General features: G+C 39.3%; 1 protein-coding gene across 18 annotated transcripts in view; it reads right to left on the reverse strand.

The window, feature by feature from the left end:
* The window catches only part of LOC127007344 (CAP-Gly domain-containing linker protein 1-like), a 62,599-nt gene extending 46,532 nt beyond the window's left edge, over window positions 1-16,067 (reverse strand). For 10 of the 18 annotated variants that reach the window (XR_007760186.1, XM_050878188.1, XM_050878185.1 and 7 more), the window contains exons 1-9: window positions 12,174-12,299; window positions 10,853-10,906; window positions 8,861-8,941; window positions 8,615-8,693; window positions 7,128-7,375; window positions 6,048-6,205; window positions 4,917-5,013; window positions 4,134-4,250; window positions 2,637-2,753 (exon numbers count right to left, since the gene is read on the reverse strand). Coding sequence is in view for 17 of the 18 variants with exons in the window: in XM_050878188.1 (XP_050734145.1) it covers window positions 2,637-2,753; window positions 4,134-4,250; window positions 4,917-5,013; window positions 6,048-6,205; window positions 7,128-7,375; window positions 8,615-8,693; window positions 8,861-8,941; window positions 10,853-10,906; window positions 12,174-12,284 (1,062 nt within the window). In the remaining variant the exon portion in view is untranslated. Of the gene's footprint in view, window positions 1-2,636; window positions 2,754-4,133; window positions 4,251-4,916; window positions 5,014-6,047; window positions 6,206-7,127; window positions 7,376-8,614; window positions 8,694-8,860; window positions 8,942-10,852; window positions 10,907-12,173; window positions 12,300-12,637; window positions 12,854-15,906 lie in introns of those variants that run through there. The other 8 variants (XM_050878181.1, XM_050878198.1, XM_050878183.1 and 5 more) reach the window with 8 other exon arrangements.
* Window positions 16,068-18,652: the final 2,585 nt, after the last annotated feature.

Genomic DNA, 18,652 nt, shown 5'->3' on the forward strand with positions numbered 1-18,652 from the left:
GATAATGCCTGTGATAAGTGTGGAGGTACAACTGTAGGAAATTGTTTGCAAGATGTAATGGTTGTGATATGAGTGTGTGAATATGTATGTATTTTTATCATGTGGTGGTAGTGATGACTGTCTTAGTGACCCTGGATTCACATATGAAATAGTATTATTTAGCAATTCTGAGGAAAACTTACAAAGAGTGATTGAGAAACTTAGTTTCTAAAAGTAGGTATATAGATGAGCATGATAAAAATTATGGTAATGTTCAATATCAATAATCAACTGGCAGAACAAGAAATGATGATTAGGAAACATAAACTTGAGAGACTACAAGAATACATACATCAAGGACAATTAGTGCAAACCTGACCCAGAGAAAAGATATCAGGATGATAACCAAAGCAGGATGGAATGAAAGAGCATTTCTGTTATTTGGGAGATGTTCTGGACTGTGAGGCGGGAGTGGAAAGGACAGTGAGAGCGAGAGTGACGGCAGATTGGTTAAAGTGGAGGGAGGATGCTAGTCTACTCGTGAATCGTTGCATCCCTCTAAAGAGCAGAGCAGGGATTTACCAAGCGTGTATTAGATCAGTGATGTTGTATGGAGCAGAAACATAGGCTCTAACAAGAAAATTGATGGAGGTATTGAGAGCAAGTGATCGCAGAATGCTGAGGTATATGGCGGGGATCAGGTGGCAAGATAGGGTGTCCAGTGCAGATGTGGAGTAGAGGACCTGGAAACAGTGCTCAGAAGGGAAAGACTTCGATGGTTTGGACATGTGAAGAGGGCAGGGGAGGATACAGTGCTGGGAGTTTCAGAGAGATTAGAGGTAGAAGGAAGGAGACCAGTTGGAAGACCCAGGAAAATGTGGAGAAGGTGTATACAGGAAGATTTGGCATTGATGGGACTGGATGGGCATCTGGCAAAAGACACAGCAGAGTAGAATGGAGGAAATCCATAAAGCGTCCAACCGCTCAGTAAGAGTGACAACGGACGTTAAACTAAATGATGATGATGATGATGATTATGGTAAACATAGTAATATCATGAATAGCTATCAGCCACCCTTCCTAAAGAGAATGCTGTACAGTCATCTCATCCTGCTAGTTCTAATACAAGGTCCAGAGGCTTGGCACCTCATGCATGCTCTAAAGAGAGACCTAAGAAATACACAAGTGGGAATTAAGAAAATTGCTGGGTATAACATGAAGAAATTAGAAGAGAGAATCATAGATGAGGGAACAGACAAAGGTTGAAGATATGCTAATTAACATTGGACATGGTAAGTCATAACATGTGTAGAACTGATAACAGATGGACAACCAAAGTAACAGTCAATCCAGAAATTACAGAGATCAGAGTAGCTTACATTAGAGCATTTGCTGGAGTGGGATACAGTTCAATAATATTAGGTAGAGGTAAGTGGAGGATGTTGGAAAAGGCCCTTGTCCTACAGAAGACTAGTAATGGCTGAAGATGATGATGATGATGATGGTGACAAAGACTACAGAGTGAGCTGACTACCTGAGAGTAATTCTAATGCCTTGGTGGTAGCAGTGAGTATCAATATTGATATAAAAGTTGCTTCAATAACATGGTGTCAGTACTGGCAAACTATCAGTAGCAGTATCGGTACCGGGAAAAATATTGGTATCAGTAAAGCCCTTGAAAGCAGACAACAGGGCTTGGAAACACTGAGCTCCTCCAATCATGAGACAAATCATGTGCCAATGGATTTTTCTCCATGGCAATTCTATAAAACAACTGAAAATACTATACAGTTCTAAACATCAAACAGCTTAATAATTCCAAAAGCTAGTGCACATATAAAAAATGTATGAAGTGTCAATAGTGTTTTCTCCACACCACACAAAAAAGCTGTGAACAAAGGAAGACAAATGACAGAATGCACCATTTACAGCCACAGATCATATCCGGGAAACTTACACTTACAACATGCAACAACAACAAAAAAACAACAACGAAATGAGAGAAAACTGATGTACAAGAGGAATAATAATTACTAACAAAATAGGTTCACAGGCCTAATCACCCTGAGGGCCCATCTTGAAGGTGTTAAAGTACAGAATTTAAGCTTCTTCAATAATTATTATATTCACAAACTTCCTTTTATAAATTAGGAAGCAAAATTTTAAAGAGCACCAGTATTTGTATGAACATTTGTTAATGAATACAAGTCAACATTCCAACTCTGGCTAAAATAAGTTATTAAGATTAATTGGAACCATTTCATACAGCTAAACTGCATGTGTGTAACAATTTAACAGCAATGCAATAGTCAACCATTTGATGCAATGGATGGTAGGTATGGTAATTCACACAACAACTATGCAATCTTCTTCCTAAATCAGACTGCTTAACTTATGCATTTCTGGTTACTGAATTATACTCTCTCATGATATTCAGGGTCACATAATTTTAGAAAAGAGCAGCTGCAGTATACAGCTAAAGATTATAATTATGAAGTGTTAAAGCATAGTTTGAAGAAGCTTTACATCATCCTCAACTATAAAAGATACCAAGTGTTTTAAAATCAGTACATTAAAAGCAACACTCTTCATGCACTTTACCAAGCAGAGATAAAACATTAAAATCAAGTTAAGTTTCTGCTTCCTTAAAGACGCACCTTCATCTTCAGAGCTGCAATCTTGAGTTCTTTTTCTTCTAAATCTGCATTAAGCTCTTCCTCCAGGTGAGCTTTAGCTTGCTTCTGCAGTGAACACTGTTCCTGCAGCCCACTCACCTACAAACAGCTAAAGTCAACCCTAAACTTATTGCAACTTCTTATGGATCAATACCAGCAAATATCAATCCTGAAATAAGTTGCCTATAAAGCAGAAATGGGTGGTTGAATGAGGTGCCATAATTTTGGGCAGAAACTGTTATGTAAATTTTCATGAATAATCAGTGAACAGTGTCTCAGAGGAGAGTGGATAGTCAAATTACAGGTATGCATTTGTGTGTGGATGATGTGTGTGTATTTACCTAGTAGTGACATACTACAGGAAAGTAGCAACAACTCAACAACAACCCTCTACAACCAAGTGTCAGTAGATACTTGCTGTCTGCTGCAAGGTCACTTTCCTCACTATAGTTTTATACTGGTACAATGTTTAGGCTTGCTGCTCTTTTCAACTTGTGAAGAACATATGTTGTTTTCCCTCCTGCAATCTTGCTCCACAAACCTTTTGACTTGAGCTCCTCCCTACACTTCCATCTTGCTCATGTAAATATTATTCATTATTATCACTTTCATTGCTTTCACTGGAAATCTTCTTCCAATGTTCAAACTCATTAGATAGTTGCGGAGTAGCATTCTGTAGGCACTTTTATCCCTTAGTCTGACTTATTTTCTTAGTTAATAGAAAACCCTTTGAGACTGGATGACTAAAGGCTAAAATAACAAATGTGCAACTCTACAATGCAGAACTTAATTTCTAGCATCCTGGCAGCATGTACTTCCCTGGAATTTTGAAGCTCTCTCAGTGAATTTAGGCTGAGGACAGCTGAGCCACTACACTACAACACACATCACAACAAACAACTACTACAGACAATCCAGTGCACTGTTCATGCAAGAAATACATTACCACGATTGAAAGTGGATGCACAATTAATCGTCAATATCTTTTAAACTTAATAAAACCTTTTTAAGATATAATTAATGTAAGAACAACAGTGTTTGTTCTCTAATCAACTCTGTCAAGTTTGTCTCTTCTTTTTACTTAAGAGAACTGAATTGCAAAGATTTTGGCCTATCACTGTGTAGGGAATTTTATGGAATGCAAATAAAAAAAATAATTTAGTAGACAACCATTCATCCACCCATTACCTATCCCAGCTAAAACCTGTGGGCAGACAAGACACTGGAGAGTAGCAACTCATTGCTTTCAGGCATACTCAATCTTTGTGATTCTAAAATAGTGAAAGATCTGGAATTTTGAATGAGTGAATGATATATATATATATTTTGACAAATAAAAATAAATAAACAAAACAAAAACATAATTAAATAAATGAATGAAACAAATAGAGAATAAACATACAAACAAACAAATATGGACATAAATGATCTAAACCACTGAATTAGCTATCACCATTTTTGTTTCTAGAGGGTCTGTACCTTTGTGAGCAGGGCAGCAATCTTATGATCCTTCTCCTCCAGATCACTGCGAAGCTCTTCCTCCAAATGTGCCTTTGCCTGCTGTTCTAAGGAACATTGCTCCTTCAACTCACTCACCTATTCAAGTAACATGCAGTTAGTAATCTAGTCATCTACAAAATTAATCAATCACTATTTCAACCTTTAAAATACTAAAATGAGACAAGCACTCAACGCCTGTGACAACTTGTCACACACAAGTCTTACAATACTTTGATGGCCCATGCAGGAACTTACAATAAAACATAGATAATCATAGCTTAATGAGTTCATAAATCCTCCCATCATATATAATTCCTTTCAAGGGTTATCTGCCATTTTGAAGGATCACCTGTTTCAATGTAAGAAATTTAAATGACTAGAAGAAAAGGACAGAAAACAATATAATATGAACTGGTTAAGAACACTAATTAGGGGTCTGAGAGGCTCCCAAAGGCATACTAAAACAAACATGAAACAATAGACATAAAGTGTACACAATAGTATTAAAAGTGACAACTGTGAATGATTAATATTTAAAGTCCCCTTGAAAGACTACTGACTGAGCCATTGTTATATAGGGATACTAAATGTGATGCAGATAAGTACTGAGCAGTCATATAGAGGTACATAATCACAATATGAGAGGCAAATCTCAGTTATTTGCTTAGAGCACTCACATAAAACATTAATATGCAAAAAAGTACTAAAAACAAAACCAAATACAAACACACACAAAACTTTACACTACTCTTTCTTACTCACTTTACGCAGAGCTTTGTCCTGTGTCTTGGCAAGAACATCTCTTAGTTTCTCTGATTCTTTTTCCTTGTCCTTGTAAGCACGTGCAAGGTCTGCATACCTGTCATAGAGCTTTGATGTTAGGTTGTGAAAACATACAAATAACTCAATGACTACATTAAATAAAGCTTGTATGACATTGGTAACTAGCACTAAAAATGGTCAAGTGAAAAAAGATTTAACATAGTGATAAAACTTTTAAGAAAATCCCTCACTATGTCAATGCAATATTATCTGAGTGAAATATTTAGTCCAGAAAGTTGATATCTTGTCTACCTGTCTAAAAATTCATAAAGAACTAAATGAGTTTAATAATTAATAAGAATCAAGGTGATGGGGACAGTCTTCAATCACACCTGTTGCTAAAATTAGAGGCATGCATGACATAGCAGCATGCTAAATACACTCAATTTTCGCCCCACTAAAAATTAGGACAAAAATATTTATGAACCATAACTATATACTTGTGTAAAAGCTAGTTTTATGCAAAAGTTGACCCTTCCACTTGTGGCCCTTCCCCTCCAGAAAGAGCTGTAATTTTTTTTGTATTGCATGTATGTCAATATTGGTTTTCAAGAATAACATACCAGTGATTGAAAACATTAACAAAGCCATCAGGACCAGTGGTGTGAAAGTGAGTCACAGATGGATGAGTGGAGGGGTGAGAAATTCATTTCAGCCATCAGAAAAGTTGTCTGTGTAATAGTTGACCCACTAAATTTAACAAAGACAAAGAATATAAAAAAAACATTTACACAAGTATATAATAATCCTTAACAGTCTTCCATTATTTCCTTCTGCAGTCTGTAATAATGATATACTAACTTTAAATGCTCTGATGATGTGGACAACACAACACCTCGGCAATATATATTACAACTATACTAGTAACTAGTGCCACAACATAAACTATTTTTTCTTTACACTTCCTTACTGTGCACAGGAGTAGAAATCAGCAAACATGAATAGAGGATAAAACACTGCTGAAGAGAAAGTTATTAAATAAAAACAAAATACAAATGAAGCAACTATGATAGGCGTGGTGTGAGCGCTAGCAGCAGACTCCATGCAACAAAACGGAAACATAAAACACACCAACACACGAACAACCACATAGCGTACCGGCCCTTGTACTTGTGGTAGCGCTGCCGCATCTTGAGGTAGGCCTGGTACACCGTGTCCTTGCTAAGTCGTTCCACCACAGCTGCACTGCCCCCACCCTCCTCCCACTCACTTGAGGACTCAAGGTCACTCTGCAAAGCAACCTCTTGTAAGACAAAATAATATAAAGCAACATTTATTGCATTTGAACAATGCAAAGTACAAGAATTACAATGATTATTTAAAAGTATTATGTATTCAAATGTACTCACTCTTCCACACTTTCCTTTGTTACTTGTGGGAAGTGCTTGAGATAAACTTTAGTCATCATTTAATATAATCTATCTTTGCTTTCTATACTATTTCAATTCTTGGTCATGGCTTGTTACTAATAAGAATAATAGAACATTGGGGTTGTTGTCAGTTACCTTCTGAGAGGAGTAATGTGAAACACCGGGGATTTGGTTATCAATAACAATTCCTGTTTATTCAGGTACGGTATACCTATATCTTTAGTAACCACTTAACAGTTCTATTTATAACTGAAGATGACATATCTATGTTTCTTATTGATATTCTCACTGAAAAATCCAACCAGCATCCACAGACAATCAAAGGTACTAGAAGAAAATTTACTGCAGGGTGTAATTTAAGTTAGGATGTCTTTGTGGATGAAATATTTAGGGACGTTTGTTCATATTCGTATTTTCCAAAGCCTTTTACAATGTGGTTTGCATAAATAAAACATGAACTACACACAAAGTTCTCTCACTTCATTTTATATGCATAAGATGTTTTGGACAAAGTGTGTGCCACTTGAAAATATCTCAAAATATAAAATTTATTCACTAGTTTATAAAAACAACCAAAAAGCTTGCATCAATATTAAGATATTTCTGTATAACTCTTTTAGCATTCCTTTTTACAAATCCCTTCAAGGGGTAGGCTCAGCAGAGACATCACTACTTGTTTTGTACATACTGACCTTTCAACCTCCAGGCCTTTCACTCTCCCAGTCTCCCTCTCTCTCTTAGATATTTCAACTCCAATGCAATGCAACAAATATTCCTTTACCTGAGGTATGTTGAAAGACACTCCAGGAACCTCATAGATTGGGAACAACCCGCTAGCATCACTGACACTGGAGCAAGCTGAGTCCCTCCTGGATCTGAGGGCAGGGCTGGCAGTGACAGACATGCTGGGGTCAAAGGTCACCCCAGCCACACCCTGGCTGCTTCCATGACCACTGCCGGCCTCACCGGAGGTCATGGCCTCAGCATCACTAAGGTCCACCAGCTGGAACCCCGACTTGCTGGGTGAGCCTGCAAAGCCAATGTGAATATTTCAAGTGTTTGATCATATATCTCTTTCCAGTAGAATTTTAGTTTTTTTGTGACACTGAAATACATGTGTAAAGGGTTAATTGGTGCTGCCACCATGGGACTTACATTCGTTTTTCACAAATGAAACTATTCTATTACTTCATTTATTTAGCTCTATATGGGTTGGGTTTGACAGGTCTGATGATATGTTGCATAAGAGACAGGAATGAGGACATGGGTGTTGGCAGACCAGTGGCCAACATGTGAAAGACTCAGAATAATTATCACACCAGACACCTTATCAACTCCTTTAAGCTGAGTTATATATTACTTGTGTCAAAGCAGTAACAATTCCTATTATTTCAGCTAAATATAAGAAAATAGTGGTGACAGGGGGTTCAAATGAGGAAAATGTGTGAAAGTCAAACATTATTGGAAAAACTTGGTATCTACTTCAAGTTGCCGTGGTTGCTGAAAATATTATCTTCGGAATCGCCACTAGTGAGATCCTACCATATCTATTACCTGGTGCTTGTTCTCTTCAATGGCTTAACCACGCCAATGGAGGTTTCTATCTATACATTAGTGAATCTACTAAAACTATTTTTAATTTGTGGCACAAAGGCTGGCATAGTGAACAGTATGAAACATACTGGCTGACCACTAATCATTTCAATAAGTTTGGTGATTATGGTTTGCCATCCTGGGAACTACTTCTAATAAGCAAATCAATGCCACCATATGACTACAAACATCCAAACAGTTGTTAGCCACCTCACACAACACACGTCAAATACCATCGCCCAGTGTGAGTCAGAGTGTACAACAGCAAACACAAATATGTGTGTTATGCACCTGGATAGGTGCCCTGTGCATTATTGATCCAGATCCAGAAAGGTAGTTTTGGGAACTATTGCACACATTCATTTGGTTTCTCTTGCTCTACCCTCAAAACCATGCAGACTCGACTTAACTTGCAGTAGGGTCATCACAACACCAAGCACTCCCTAGATGGCCAGGCAGCAGCCAAAGCATAAGCAAACAATATATCTGGATTCCTGGGCATACAGGGATGCCTCAGAAGTAACAGAGGCAGGACACAACTATAGTCTCACCATTTAGTTAAGTACTTCTTTGTAGACTCCACCTCATTACATACATTGCTACCATGCTTTCAGTGTTCAAGATAACTAAGTCCTCTTACATAAGGTCATATTGCAGGACAATGTTCTTACTAACCTTCATGGCTGTCCTCATCAATGCTGAAGAGATCTTTATTGTGACCTGCTGGTCTGATGTCCGAAATATCCACCAAAAGCTGCAATGTTGTGTTTTAGTTTACTCACTTCTTGTGTAATTTTGTTTAAAAGATTGTAAGAAAAATAGTGCCAAACACTTAAAGATATGAAAAAGGTTATTTCAGCAAGCAGTTAACTGAAAACCAGAACACTTTCACAAATTTTACCAAAACATGCTCCTACTTACCTCATCTTGCAGTGGGGCTGGTGGGGCCAACTCCCTCTTCTGTTCCCCTGGTGAGGCTGCTGCCCCGCTGAATGGCGACAGCTGTTTGAGGTCAACATGGGTCACAGACAGCACTATCAACTCATTAAATAAGCACAGTTCCTACAGTAAATTTCCTACAGAGAAGATAACAATTCCTCTGAGGCTATTTGAATCTAAAACACTCAGTGACTAATGGTAAATATTATACTAAATAACTATTTTTTATTTAAGTAAAAATATCAGGAAGTTCCTGACTGACAAAAGTTATCCATTTGTATTTTTTATATTGACTCATCTTCCCTGAATTTCAACACATCACTTGCTTTTCCAGCAACATTATACCACTCACCTTGAACTGCTCACATAATACAGGGAGTACAAACATGAGTCTCAATGCATGTTTATCAAGTTTAAAATCAAAGAAGCAATTTTATAAGTAATTTACCCTCTTGCTCTAAGTAAACATATTACAGATATGATAAATAACAATGCCTAAAATCAAAACAGTATTTCTCAGCTTCTGCTTCTGTTAGCATGTTGAAGGTAAAATGAAGCTGGCTTATTCAGAAAAATAAAAATATTTACTTCCACTACATCCTTTACTTATTTACATTAGATGTTCTGGTATACGTATTCAGTAATTTCATGAACATGAATATTCTTTTATATATTAGAATACAGATGCTCCCGTACTTCTGATGCTTTGGCTAACTGTTATTACTTAACAATGGTGCAACAGCAATAAGTACTTGGTAGGATTCCTGCTTTAAATTTTTAATTTCAATGTTTTTATTATTTCAGTATAGAATAGACTTTGTTTTTGATGAATTTCAGTGTTTTCAGTATTTCTGTATAGAATAGGCTTTGTTAAAGATCATCTTGTTAACTGTAGCTTTGATAAATGTTCTGAGTACTGAGTATGCTTTAGGTACAGTAAGCTAGGTGTGATGTCTGTATTCGACTCACGATATTTTCAACTTACGGTGAGTTAATCAGAAGTTTTAAACATAGCCCCATCTTAAGTTGAGGAGCATCTGTAGTACTAATGAAATATACTAAAAATAGTATATTTTTAGAGCAACACTAATATCAGCATTTCTCAAAATTGAGATGGTTGATCAACTAAATTACAAAATTTGTTTTTCAAATCAGTTACTCTTGGAGAAAATTCCATGATTTGTTTTCAATATGTGCATGAATTTTAGAATCAAAATTACTCAAACTAATAGCAACTAAACTTTGCAACTTAGAATAGTTTTCAATATAGAAATCAGAAACTTCACCCTCCACCAAAAGCTGACAAAGCAGACAAGCAAGGCAAAAGAAGGAGAAATAATCAAAACATGTGTTAAGGCAGGAATAGCTGAAATAAAGTACATAGTACTTGCACAAGAAATATTCTAAGGAAATCTTAATGCAGTTTATTGTACATGGCAAATATCCTGCCTCAAGCAATATGTCCTTATCCAGTTCTTGGTTCCAGAAGAGCTGAAGGATATGTGGAGTGGTGTAAGATTTATGTGATTCAGTACAACCTAGACTGCAAAGGAATAGTGTACAGTAAAAAGAGGCATAGTAACTAATGTGGTGATAAGGTAAGAGATTATTCTCAGTGCTGTCAGAAAAAAAAAGTAATCAAGCATTACTTTGGAATTTGTGATAGATATACTCAAACAGAACACTCAAGGAAGCGATTTTCAGAGCTTCTCACAGAATATAGGTAGTATAAATTTTATTTAAAGATAATGTACTATTCAAGGAATATAAATTTTCAGTATCAGTACATAAAAAATTTTGAGCATTTCTATCAATCTCAACAAAATGAAACTTAACTTGCTTTGGTAACTGTCAAAATACATCTATCACTTGGCCAAAGATCTTTATACTTTAGGTAATATTTCCACAACCAAAGCTAACAATACACCACCCAAAGCCTTGCCACCCACAACACAATCGTCATTACAGTCTTACACTTAATTGGCTTCCTTCTTTAACGGTCTCAAGCCACTGATCGGTGGTTGAATTCTGTAAAACAATTAAGATTTAGTGTGTAAGTATGTGCTATGGCAGTCAGTATCCATGCTCTGAAGGATGTTACAACACTAATGAACAAAAAATAGTTTTCCCAGACAAGTTAAAAACAATTACAAAGACATACTAAATCTATAAAATTAAAACAAACTGCAAAATGCAACAAGAATATAGTAAATAAAGCTAGACTTTGGGATAAACATATGGGTGTATATTAAAAAGAAAAGGAAAAAAAAAAATGCAACCAACACTTTCTGCAAGACTATGACATTGAAGACATGTAGACATAGCTTCAGATTTGAAAGGTTCATGATGTCTGACAATTACAAACTTCAAGTCCAGTGCTTGAAAGTGACTAAGCAAGTGAATAAATATTTTTGTGAAGAGATAAAGAGTGTAATTTAAAGTTTTCATTTTATATCACATAGAGCAGTTGCTGCTGGCCACTCTGTAACCAAAAGGTTTTTGGTGATTCACAAAATAGTGATAGACAAATTTAATATTTATTTGTGTGAGAGGACCCAGTGCTGTTTTCATGATATGTGAAGAGTTTCTCTTTCCATGTGATTAACCATACTTCAGCACACACAAAAAAAATCTAGGTTTATTGCAATGGGGTGTTTTTGGTGCAAACATATGCATGAGGTAGGGGCTAGACATGGTTAATTTGTTAAATATTTGACAGGGTTTTTAAGAAAAAATAAAAAATGCTACAAGGGGAATGCTAAAAGTAAGCAAACATGAATCCAAGCACAGACGTCTAGTATAATAGCTGCAATTCTTAAATATGTTTGATCAGATTTAAAACAGTAAGGGCAAGAGGTGGTGGGAGGGTGCACAGTCTTCCACACAGTTTCCTTGTTGTTTCACATTATAATTATGAGTGAGACATTCAGGTGCAATTACATGAGGCATTCTTATTATTTCTGTTTTAGATTAAGTAATCAAAAGAACTTGTGGCAAGACATTTTCATCATGATTCTGGGAATCAGTCACAGACAGCTGCAGAAAAGGGAACAAATTATTTCATTTCACCAACCATGAGCAACAACCGAACACAAGAAATCATACACAACTTGCTGACACCCTCGCCACCCATGGCAACAGCTACGCACAGGAGCAACCATACACATAAAAAAATGACCACACACAGTAACAGCCATACACAATTACGAGGGAGCCACCCTTAGAGACAAATTGGTACACATGTAAATAACAAACAAAACATCACACTACCAGGAGGGAACACACACACACATACATATATATGTAGACTTGTATGCAGCCAGAGAGAGAGAGAACGTATACACTTGGTAGCTGCAACACACACACACACACACACACACACACACACACACACACAGTCATACATGCACTCAGTAACCAGCTAACACCCATGGAGATGTACACACAAACACACACACACACACACCAGGCACATTCGTGCACACACCTGACAGCTGCAACACACACACACACGCACACACCTGGAACATTCGTGCACACAGACACCTGACAGTTGCAACACACACACACACACACACACACACACACACCAGGAACATTCGTGCACACAGACACCTGACAGCTGCAACACACACACACACACACACACACACACACACACACCAGGAACATTCGTGCACACAGACACCTGACAGCTGCAACACACACACACACACACACACACACGGCAGATATCAGGGCGTGCCTCCTGCTGTATACCTGAGTCAGCTGCTGCACAGACTGCTGCACAGACACTGGTAGCCGCAGGGACGTCTGTTGTACTTCCTCTGTGATCTTCTCCCGTAGCTTCTTGAACATCTTGGCCGCGGTGTCCTACAATTTTCACCATATTCCAGTTTCACCCTTCTCGAGTGTCCATGGTCGCTTAGTGTCCGGCGCAACGCTCTCTCTCACCATAACAGCCAGGCATGAGTTCACTCTCTCCTTTATCGCCCCAATATAACTCTCAGATACGTTATACAGAATTATATTTGCCCTTGAATATGATAAGAAACCTGTATGTTATAGAAACGGAAAGTCGAAAAGTAAACCAAGACCGGTCCCTCTCCCACCATAACAGCCAGGCATGCGTTCACTCTTTCCTTTATCACCCCAAACGAGCTCCCAGATACGTTATACAGGCTTATATTTGCCCATAAACGTGTAAAGGAAGCTTGTATGTCTTAAACGAGATCAACAGGAAATAAAGAAAATAAAGTAAATGAGAAATAAATGAGAAATTTAAATAAAGAGAGAACTGTCAAAAGCCGGCCCTCTTTCCCTTAAAGTGGGAATATAATTATTTTCAAATTATGACGTAAAGATTCTGAGATAAAGAAATACATGGATTCATATAATTATTAGAGGAATATGGTTCGCTGTATGAGAATAAAAGCTTCCTTGAGGATACGTACAGTCAATGAACAGTAACTGCCTCCTACCACCAGATCGTACGGGCCACACAGACGTACACTCCTATCTCTCTTATTTCCCCCAAAGACCCCAAAGAGTTGCTGGACACATTATAAGGGTTACGTCAAGATTAATAAACGTAAAAATTCGCTTGTCTCAAATTAATGCATGGCCTCGAAAGGAAATATCAAATTCAGAAAGGAAATCAAAGAGAATTAAAATTGAATTAACAGGAGCCAATAAAACACGTATTTATGGTGAATATGTTATAGATGATGGGATGGAGTACGTCGATATAATTTAGACTGCGCCATACTTGGATAAATTAATGAGTTCGATCGTTATACATGACAAAAGTGAAAATTGTCCTCATGGAAGCAATTAATCAAGGTCTTCGCAAACTGTACAGCCGCATATGGTTCTGACAAAATCTAATTATTACAGCTACGAGCACATCACGGCAAGCCATTAATTATTTCTCAGTAATTACCAACACAACTTTTATTGGACATTTTCGTCGGCATGTCGGAGAAGAGAAAGAAAATAAAAGAACCGCCATTTGAAGGTTTACTGAGAGGCCTCGACAAGTGCCACAGTAGAGCACCACTTTACTTTCATGAGAGAGAGAGAGAGAGAGAGAGAGAGAGAGAGAGAGAGAGAGAGAGAGAGAGAGAGAGAGGAAAATATAACCCAAAAATCGGAGTTGACTGTTTACGGTACACGAACGGTCCTATTGAAGCTGACTAACAAAAGCGTTGGTACAATAATATGGCATAACTGATCAGGCGTTACGGTTATCAGATACACACACACAAACACACAAACACACACACACACACACTTGTAGCTGGTAATCATCCATCCCATAGTCCCTCCTCATCCCCCCTCCCCATATGAGTGTTCCGTCCCCGCAGTAGCCTAACTCAGATAAAAAAGATAAGACGTGTAGGTAGTTAATATAAATGCTGACACGTGGTTTGGGATAGCTAAGCTGTTCCTCGCCCTTAATTCTCCGTTGTTGTGTACTTTTGCAACAATAATTAAACCATCAATCAGTCAATCACCCAAACCCGGCACTACGGACTGTTGTATTCTGAAGTAATTAACGAAGAGAAAAAAGAAAATGGGGACATGTTGATCTTGAAGTGATAGATGGTGATGGTAAGAAGGAAGAGGAAGAGGAGATACGGGGTATACTACTACTACTACTACTACTTCTACTACTACTACTACTATAAATAATAATAATGACAATAATAACAACTATGGAGGCGCAGTAACTAACGTCTTCAAAGCCATAAGCAACTCCTCTCCCCTCACTTTCCCCTTGCCTCACCTCCCTCCAATACTGTACACCTTACCTCCACATCCCCCTTTCCCCTTGCTCATCGTTCCTCACCTCCTCCCCGTTCCCCTTGCCCACCGCCCCCTTGCCTACCACCCCAAAACCGGTCCCCTTCCCTCGCCAACCCCTCTCCCTGATCATCCTCTGTGTATACCTGTGTCATGTCAGGGGACGTCTGGGTATTTTTATGAACTTTGGCACCTCCCCAACATCAGGTATCACCATACAAGCCTGCACCTTCCTCCGTCACATATTATAGCTCTCCCCCTCTTCCTAGTCCCCATCCTCCCCCTTCTCGCCCCAGCACTCTCCCCTCATACTTCCTTCATTCCAATCAGTGTCAGTGACCACCCGCACGTAAAGAGATGGTGGTGAAGCGAGGCGTGGTGACCTCAGATTTTGATGGCACACACACACACACACACACACACCGATAGACAGATAGATAGATATAGATAGGTAGGGAGAGAGAGAGAGAGAGAGAGAGAGAGAGAGAGAGAGAGAGAGAGAGAGAGAGACGTGAGCATTATCATATCAGTCTGTGTTAGCTCAGCCAGACGGTCTGCCTACCTACCTATTTGTCTGTCTGTCTGCTAAACTATTTATGTCATACTGAACACTAGCACAACAGTTGTTTCTTCCCTTTCTAACTAAAGCAAAAAAAAGAAAAAAAAGTCAGTCATACCTTTGGCTTCGTTCGTCCCTGTGAGAAATACATATAGACTACCTAAAATACCTTGTCTAAAAACACCTCTCGAGTTGGCGTGACGGCGAACAGTTAACATCAAGGTCTGCAGTTTCTTTGTACCTTGGCCTACATCGTAAAGAGTGAGGCAGGAGTGGCTTGATAGGGAAGACTTGGTAAGGATATAATGAGAGAATACGATGATGGAAAAGATGTACTATTGTAGGAATTGATGAATCCTTGGTGGTATTGTGCAGGGGTGCGGCATGAGAGCTTTGGCGACAGAAAGCGAGTTTGTTTCGTTTTCATCTGAACAAAAACCTATAAGTATACGCGTCCTTGGCATTCACCCAAGGAAATATAGAGCAGTTATTACACATTCATAGCAAATAATAAAGGACGGGGGAAAACAAACATGCACAGGGTATACGTTATTTAACAAGACAAATGCCGCTATTAGAATGATGTTAACAATACTAATAGCACCGGCCTTATTAGTATTATCATTTATTAGTATGTGAATCACTGCTATTGTATACGACTTACCATTTCGATTACGGTGATGTCATCTTCAGAGGTGGACGATGACGAGGAAGACATTGTAGTGGTGGTTGGTGGTGATGATGATGGTAATGGTCGTTTTTTATTCTTTTTATATCGTGGATTACTATCTTGCCACTGAACGCATTACATATACTATATTTCACCTCTTCAGAAATCCATCATTCACTTCGTCAACATTTTCACTCACCATTTTAACAATTTCTTCTTTAATAATTATTGTTTGTTGCGTCGACCTTCCTCTCTGCATCCACAACAAAAACCTTACAACCAATTTTCACCTTTTCTTCTTCTTTTTCCTCTGCTTTCGTGTAACTGATCAGGCTGTATCAACGTTAGTATGTCCTGTAAAACTGTATCAAATTACTAAATCAATCAATACTTATCAATCTTTTCACGATTCTCATTTTCTTGGCAGATTCACGCACACGGACGTAGAAACAGGTCGAGGTTTACCAGTAGGCTATGTGGGCAGATAAAGCACAATATAATGAAAGAGTAAACGGGGATTCCCATGGAGGTGATAACTATACACCAAGGAAATATATATATAAAACCCAGTGGGCATTACGAGCTTGATTAAATTCTACCAAAAGATAAGAGTAGTTAAGAGTAGCCTACACACGCATATACACTCAAAGGTAAAGGTAGAGATCAGCAGTCACTTAATTCATACTTCGTCGCGTTATATATGTTCCTTTATACGTAGGCTTAGGGGTTATAGGCCTATTTTTAAACATTTCGGTGCCCAAGCAAATATTTGATAGGCTTTTGTAGGAGTTTTTGGCATTTCCAGGGATAGTTCCATGACCCTTCTGGTTCGACCCCTCTTCTGTAGCATGAGCCTAAAAAAAAAGAGAACGCACACTAGAATCCGACTGATCTCCCTTTCGGCCTTCGGGAATAGATGATGTGAGGGGTGGAGCCATCTGACAAAACCGACCTAGACCAACAAGCAATTGAATTTTATTTTACAAAAGTACTTAAGCTTCACGAGATGAGACTGCCACACTATTTCCTGACTCTCAAGGTTGGCAACACGTGTGTTGGCAAATGGGTGTTGGCGTCAGAACACCTATGGAGTGACAGGTGAGGAGGGGCAGTACGGTGCGGAAGGGTGAGGGTGTGTTTGTGTGCTGGCAGGAAGGAGGAAGAGAGGTGGAACTACTAAAGAAAGGGTGGGGAAGGGATGAGAGGGTGTTGGTGCGTACGGAAAGGGTGGGGGTGGAGGGGCTGGGTGTTTGTGCGCTGGTGTGTGTGTGTTTGTGTGTGTGGGGTGGGCAATATCGAAAGAAGGTTGAGGGTGAAAGGAGTGCGATGATGCTTGAGTGCTGGTGTGTGTGTGTGTGTGTGTGTGTAGCGGGGAGTCAGGGCGAAAAGGGTGAAGGGAGAAGAGGTGAAATAAGGGATCCTTGAGTGATGGCGAAGGGGGAGGGGGCAGTACGGAAAGGGAAAGAAGGCTTGGGGTAGAGAGGGTGAGAGAATGCTTTAAGTGCTGGGGAGGGGGTGGGGGTGGGGGCAGTACGGAAAGAAGGGTTGGGGTAGGGAGAGTGAGAGGATGCCTGAAGTGATGACAAGGGGAGGGGAAGGGGGAGCACGAAAAGGGCACGTGTTAGTATGGTGGAAGGATGTCTGTACACTGGCGAGGGTGAGGGGTGAGGTTAGTACGGAAAGAGTGAGGGGGTGAGAGGATATGTTTGTGCATTCTCACGGTGCCAGGATGATAAATAAATCTGTGAGTGCCACCTATATAGACGTTCCCTTGTGGCACCCTTCCGTCGTTGCGTGGGTTTGGTGTTGAGGCGATACTTCCTTTATTGGGGAAAGAATTAAATATTGGACCCAAAGAGAAGGCAAGGGCACTCTAGGCTACAAGAAGACTAAACGGCCTATCACAATGCACTTTGCGACTCCTGAGAGACTCCACCACCTGCCTTCCCCGTTTATAAATCCATCTAATTTCATTCAAAGTTTATATCGCATTTGCACCAACTATACACCCGGTTTTAATGTGTTTTGGTTATAAGTTTATCTCTTCGTAAATAAATCACTGAAGAGCCGACCAAGTAACACGCCCATCGGAACAATGTACAGGTCCATGTGCTCGACTCGAGAAACGACAACGCAGCCCCTCGATCCCACAAACTTCGAAGAAAAAACAATATTATAAAAAACAATAATGCGTACCTGTACCCCGACTCTTTAAAATTGATGTCGTCACCTGTCAATCATGCCATGTAACACCATGTCTCTAAAACTTTCATAAATCGTGTCTAGCACCAAGGCTCTGAAAATATTCAAAGTGACTAAAGGATTTCTGAGGAGCACTCCCTTATTGGCAGGCTTACACTCGGCCGGGTCAGTTAATGTAACGCCACGCACTCACAGGATTGTAAGCAATGACCACCACAACTGTTCTTCCTAATGCTTAATGTAATCCGACTTCATACATTTCGTTCTCCGAAATAAGTTTGTTTAAACCCGCAACTCAAGGCTGAACAAGGAATGATCGAGTGAGCAACAGGCCGGGCAGGAAATCGATCTGCCTCCACTCGAGCTGTTTATATTCTAGACTCTGAGTGCCCGCTAGCGTAACGTACCCTTAAGAAGACGCTTCACAACTGTCATGACCACAGCTTTTCGGGCACGTCTGGCGGCCTTCGCGTCTCTCCACCGCCACACACGTGCTATAGGAATGCCGCCCGCCGGACACGAGAACGAACCGTGTTCC

The sequence above is a fragment of the Eriocheir sinensis genome, chromosome 35 (assembly GCF_024679095.1).
Source record: "Eriocheir sinensis breed Jianghai 21 chromosome 35, ASM2467909v1, whole genome shotgun sequence".
In the NCBI taxonomy this organism is placed as follows: Eukaryota; Metazoa; Arthropoda; class Malacostraca; order Decapoda; family Varunidae; genus Eriocheir; species Eriocheir sinensis.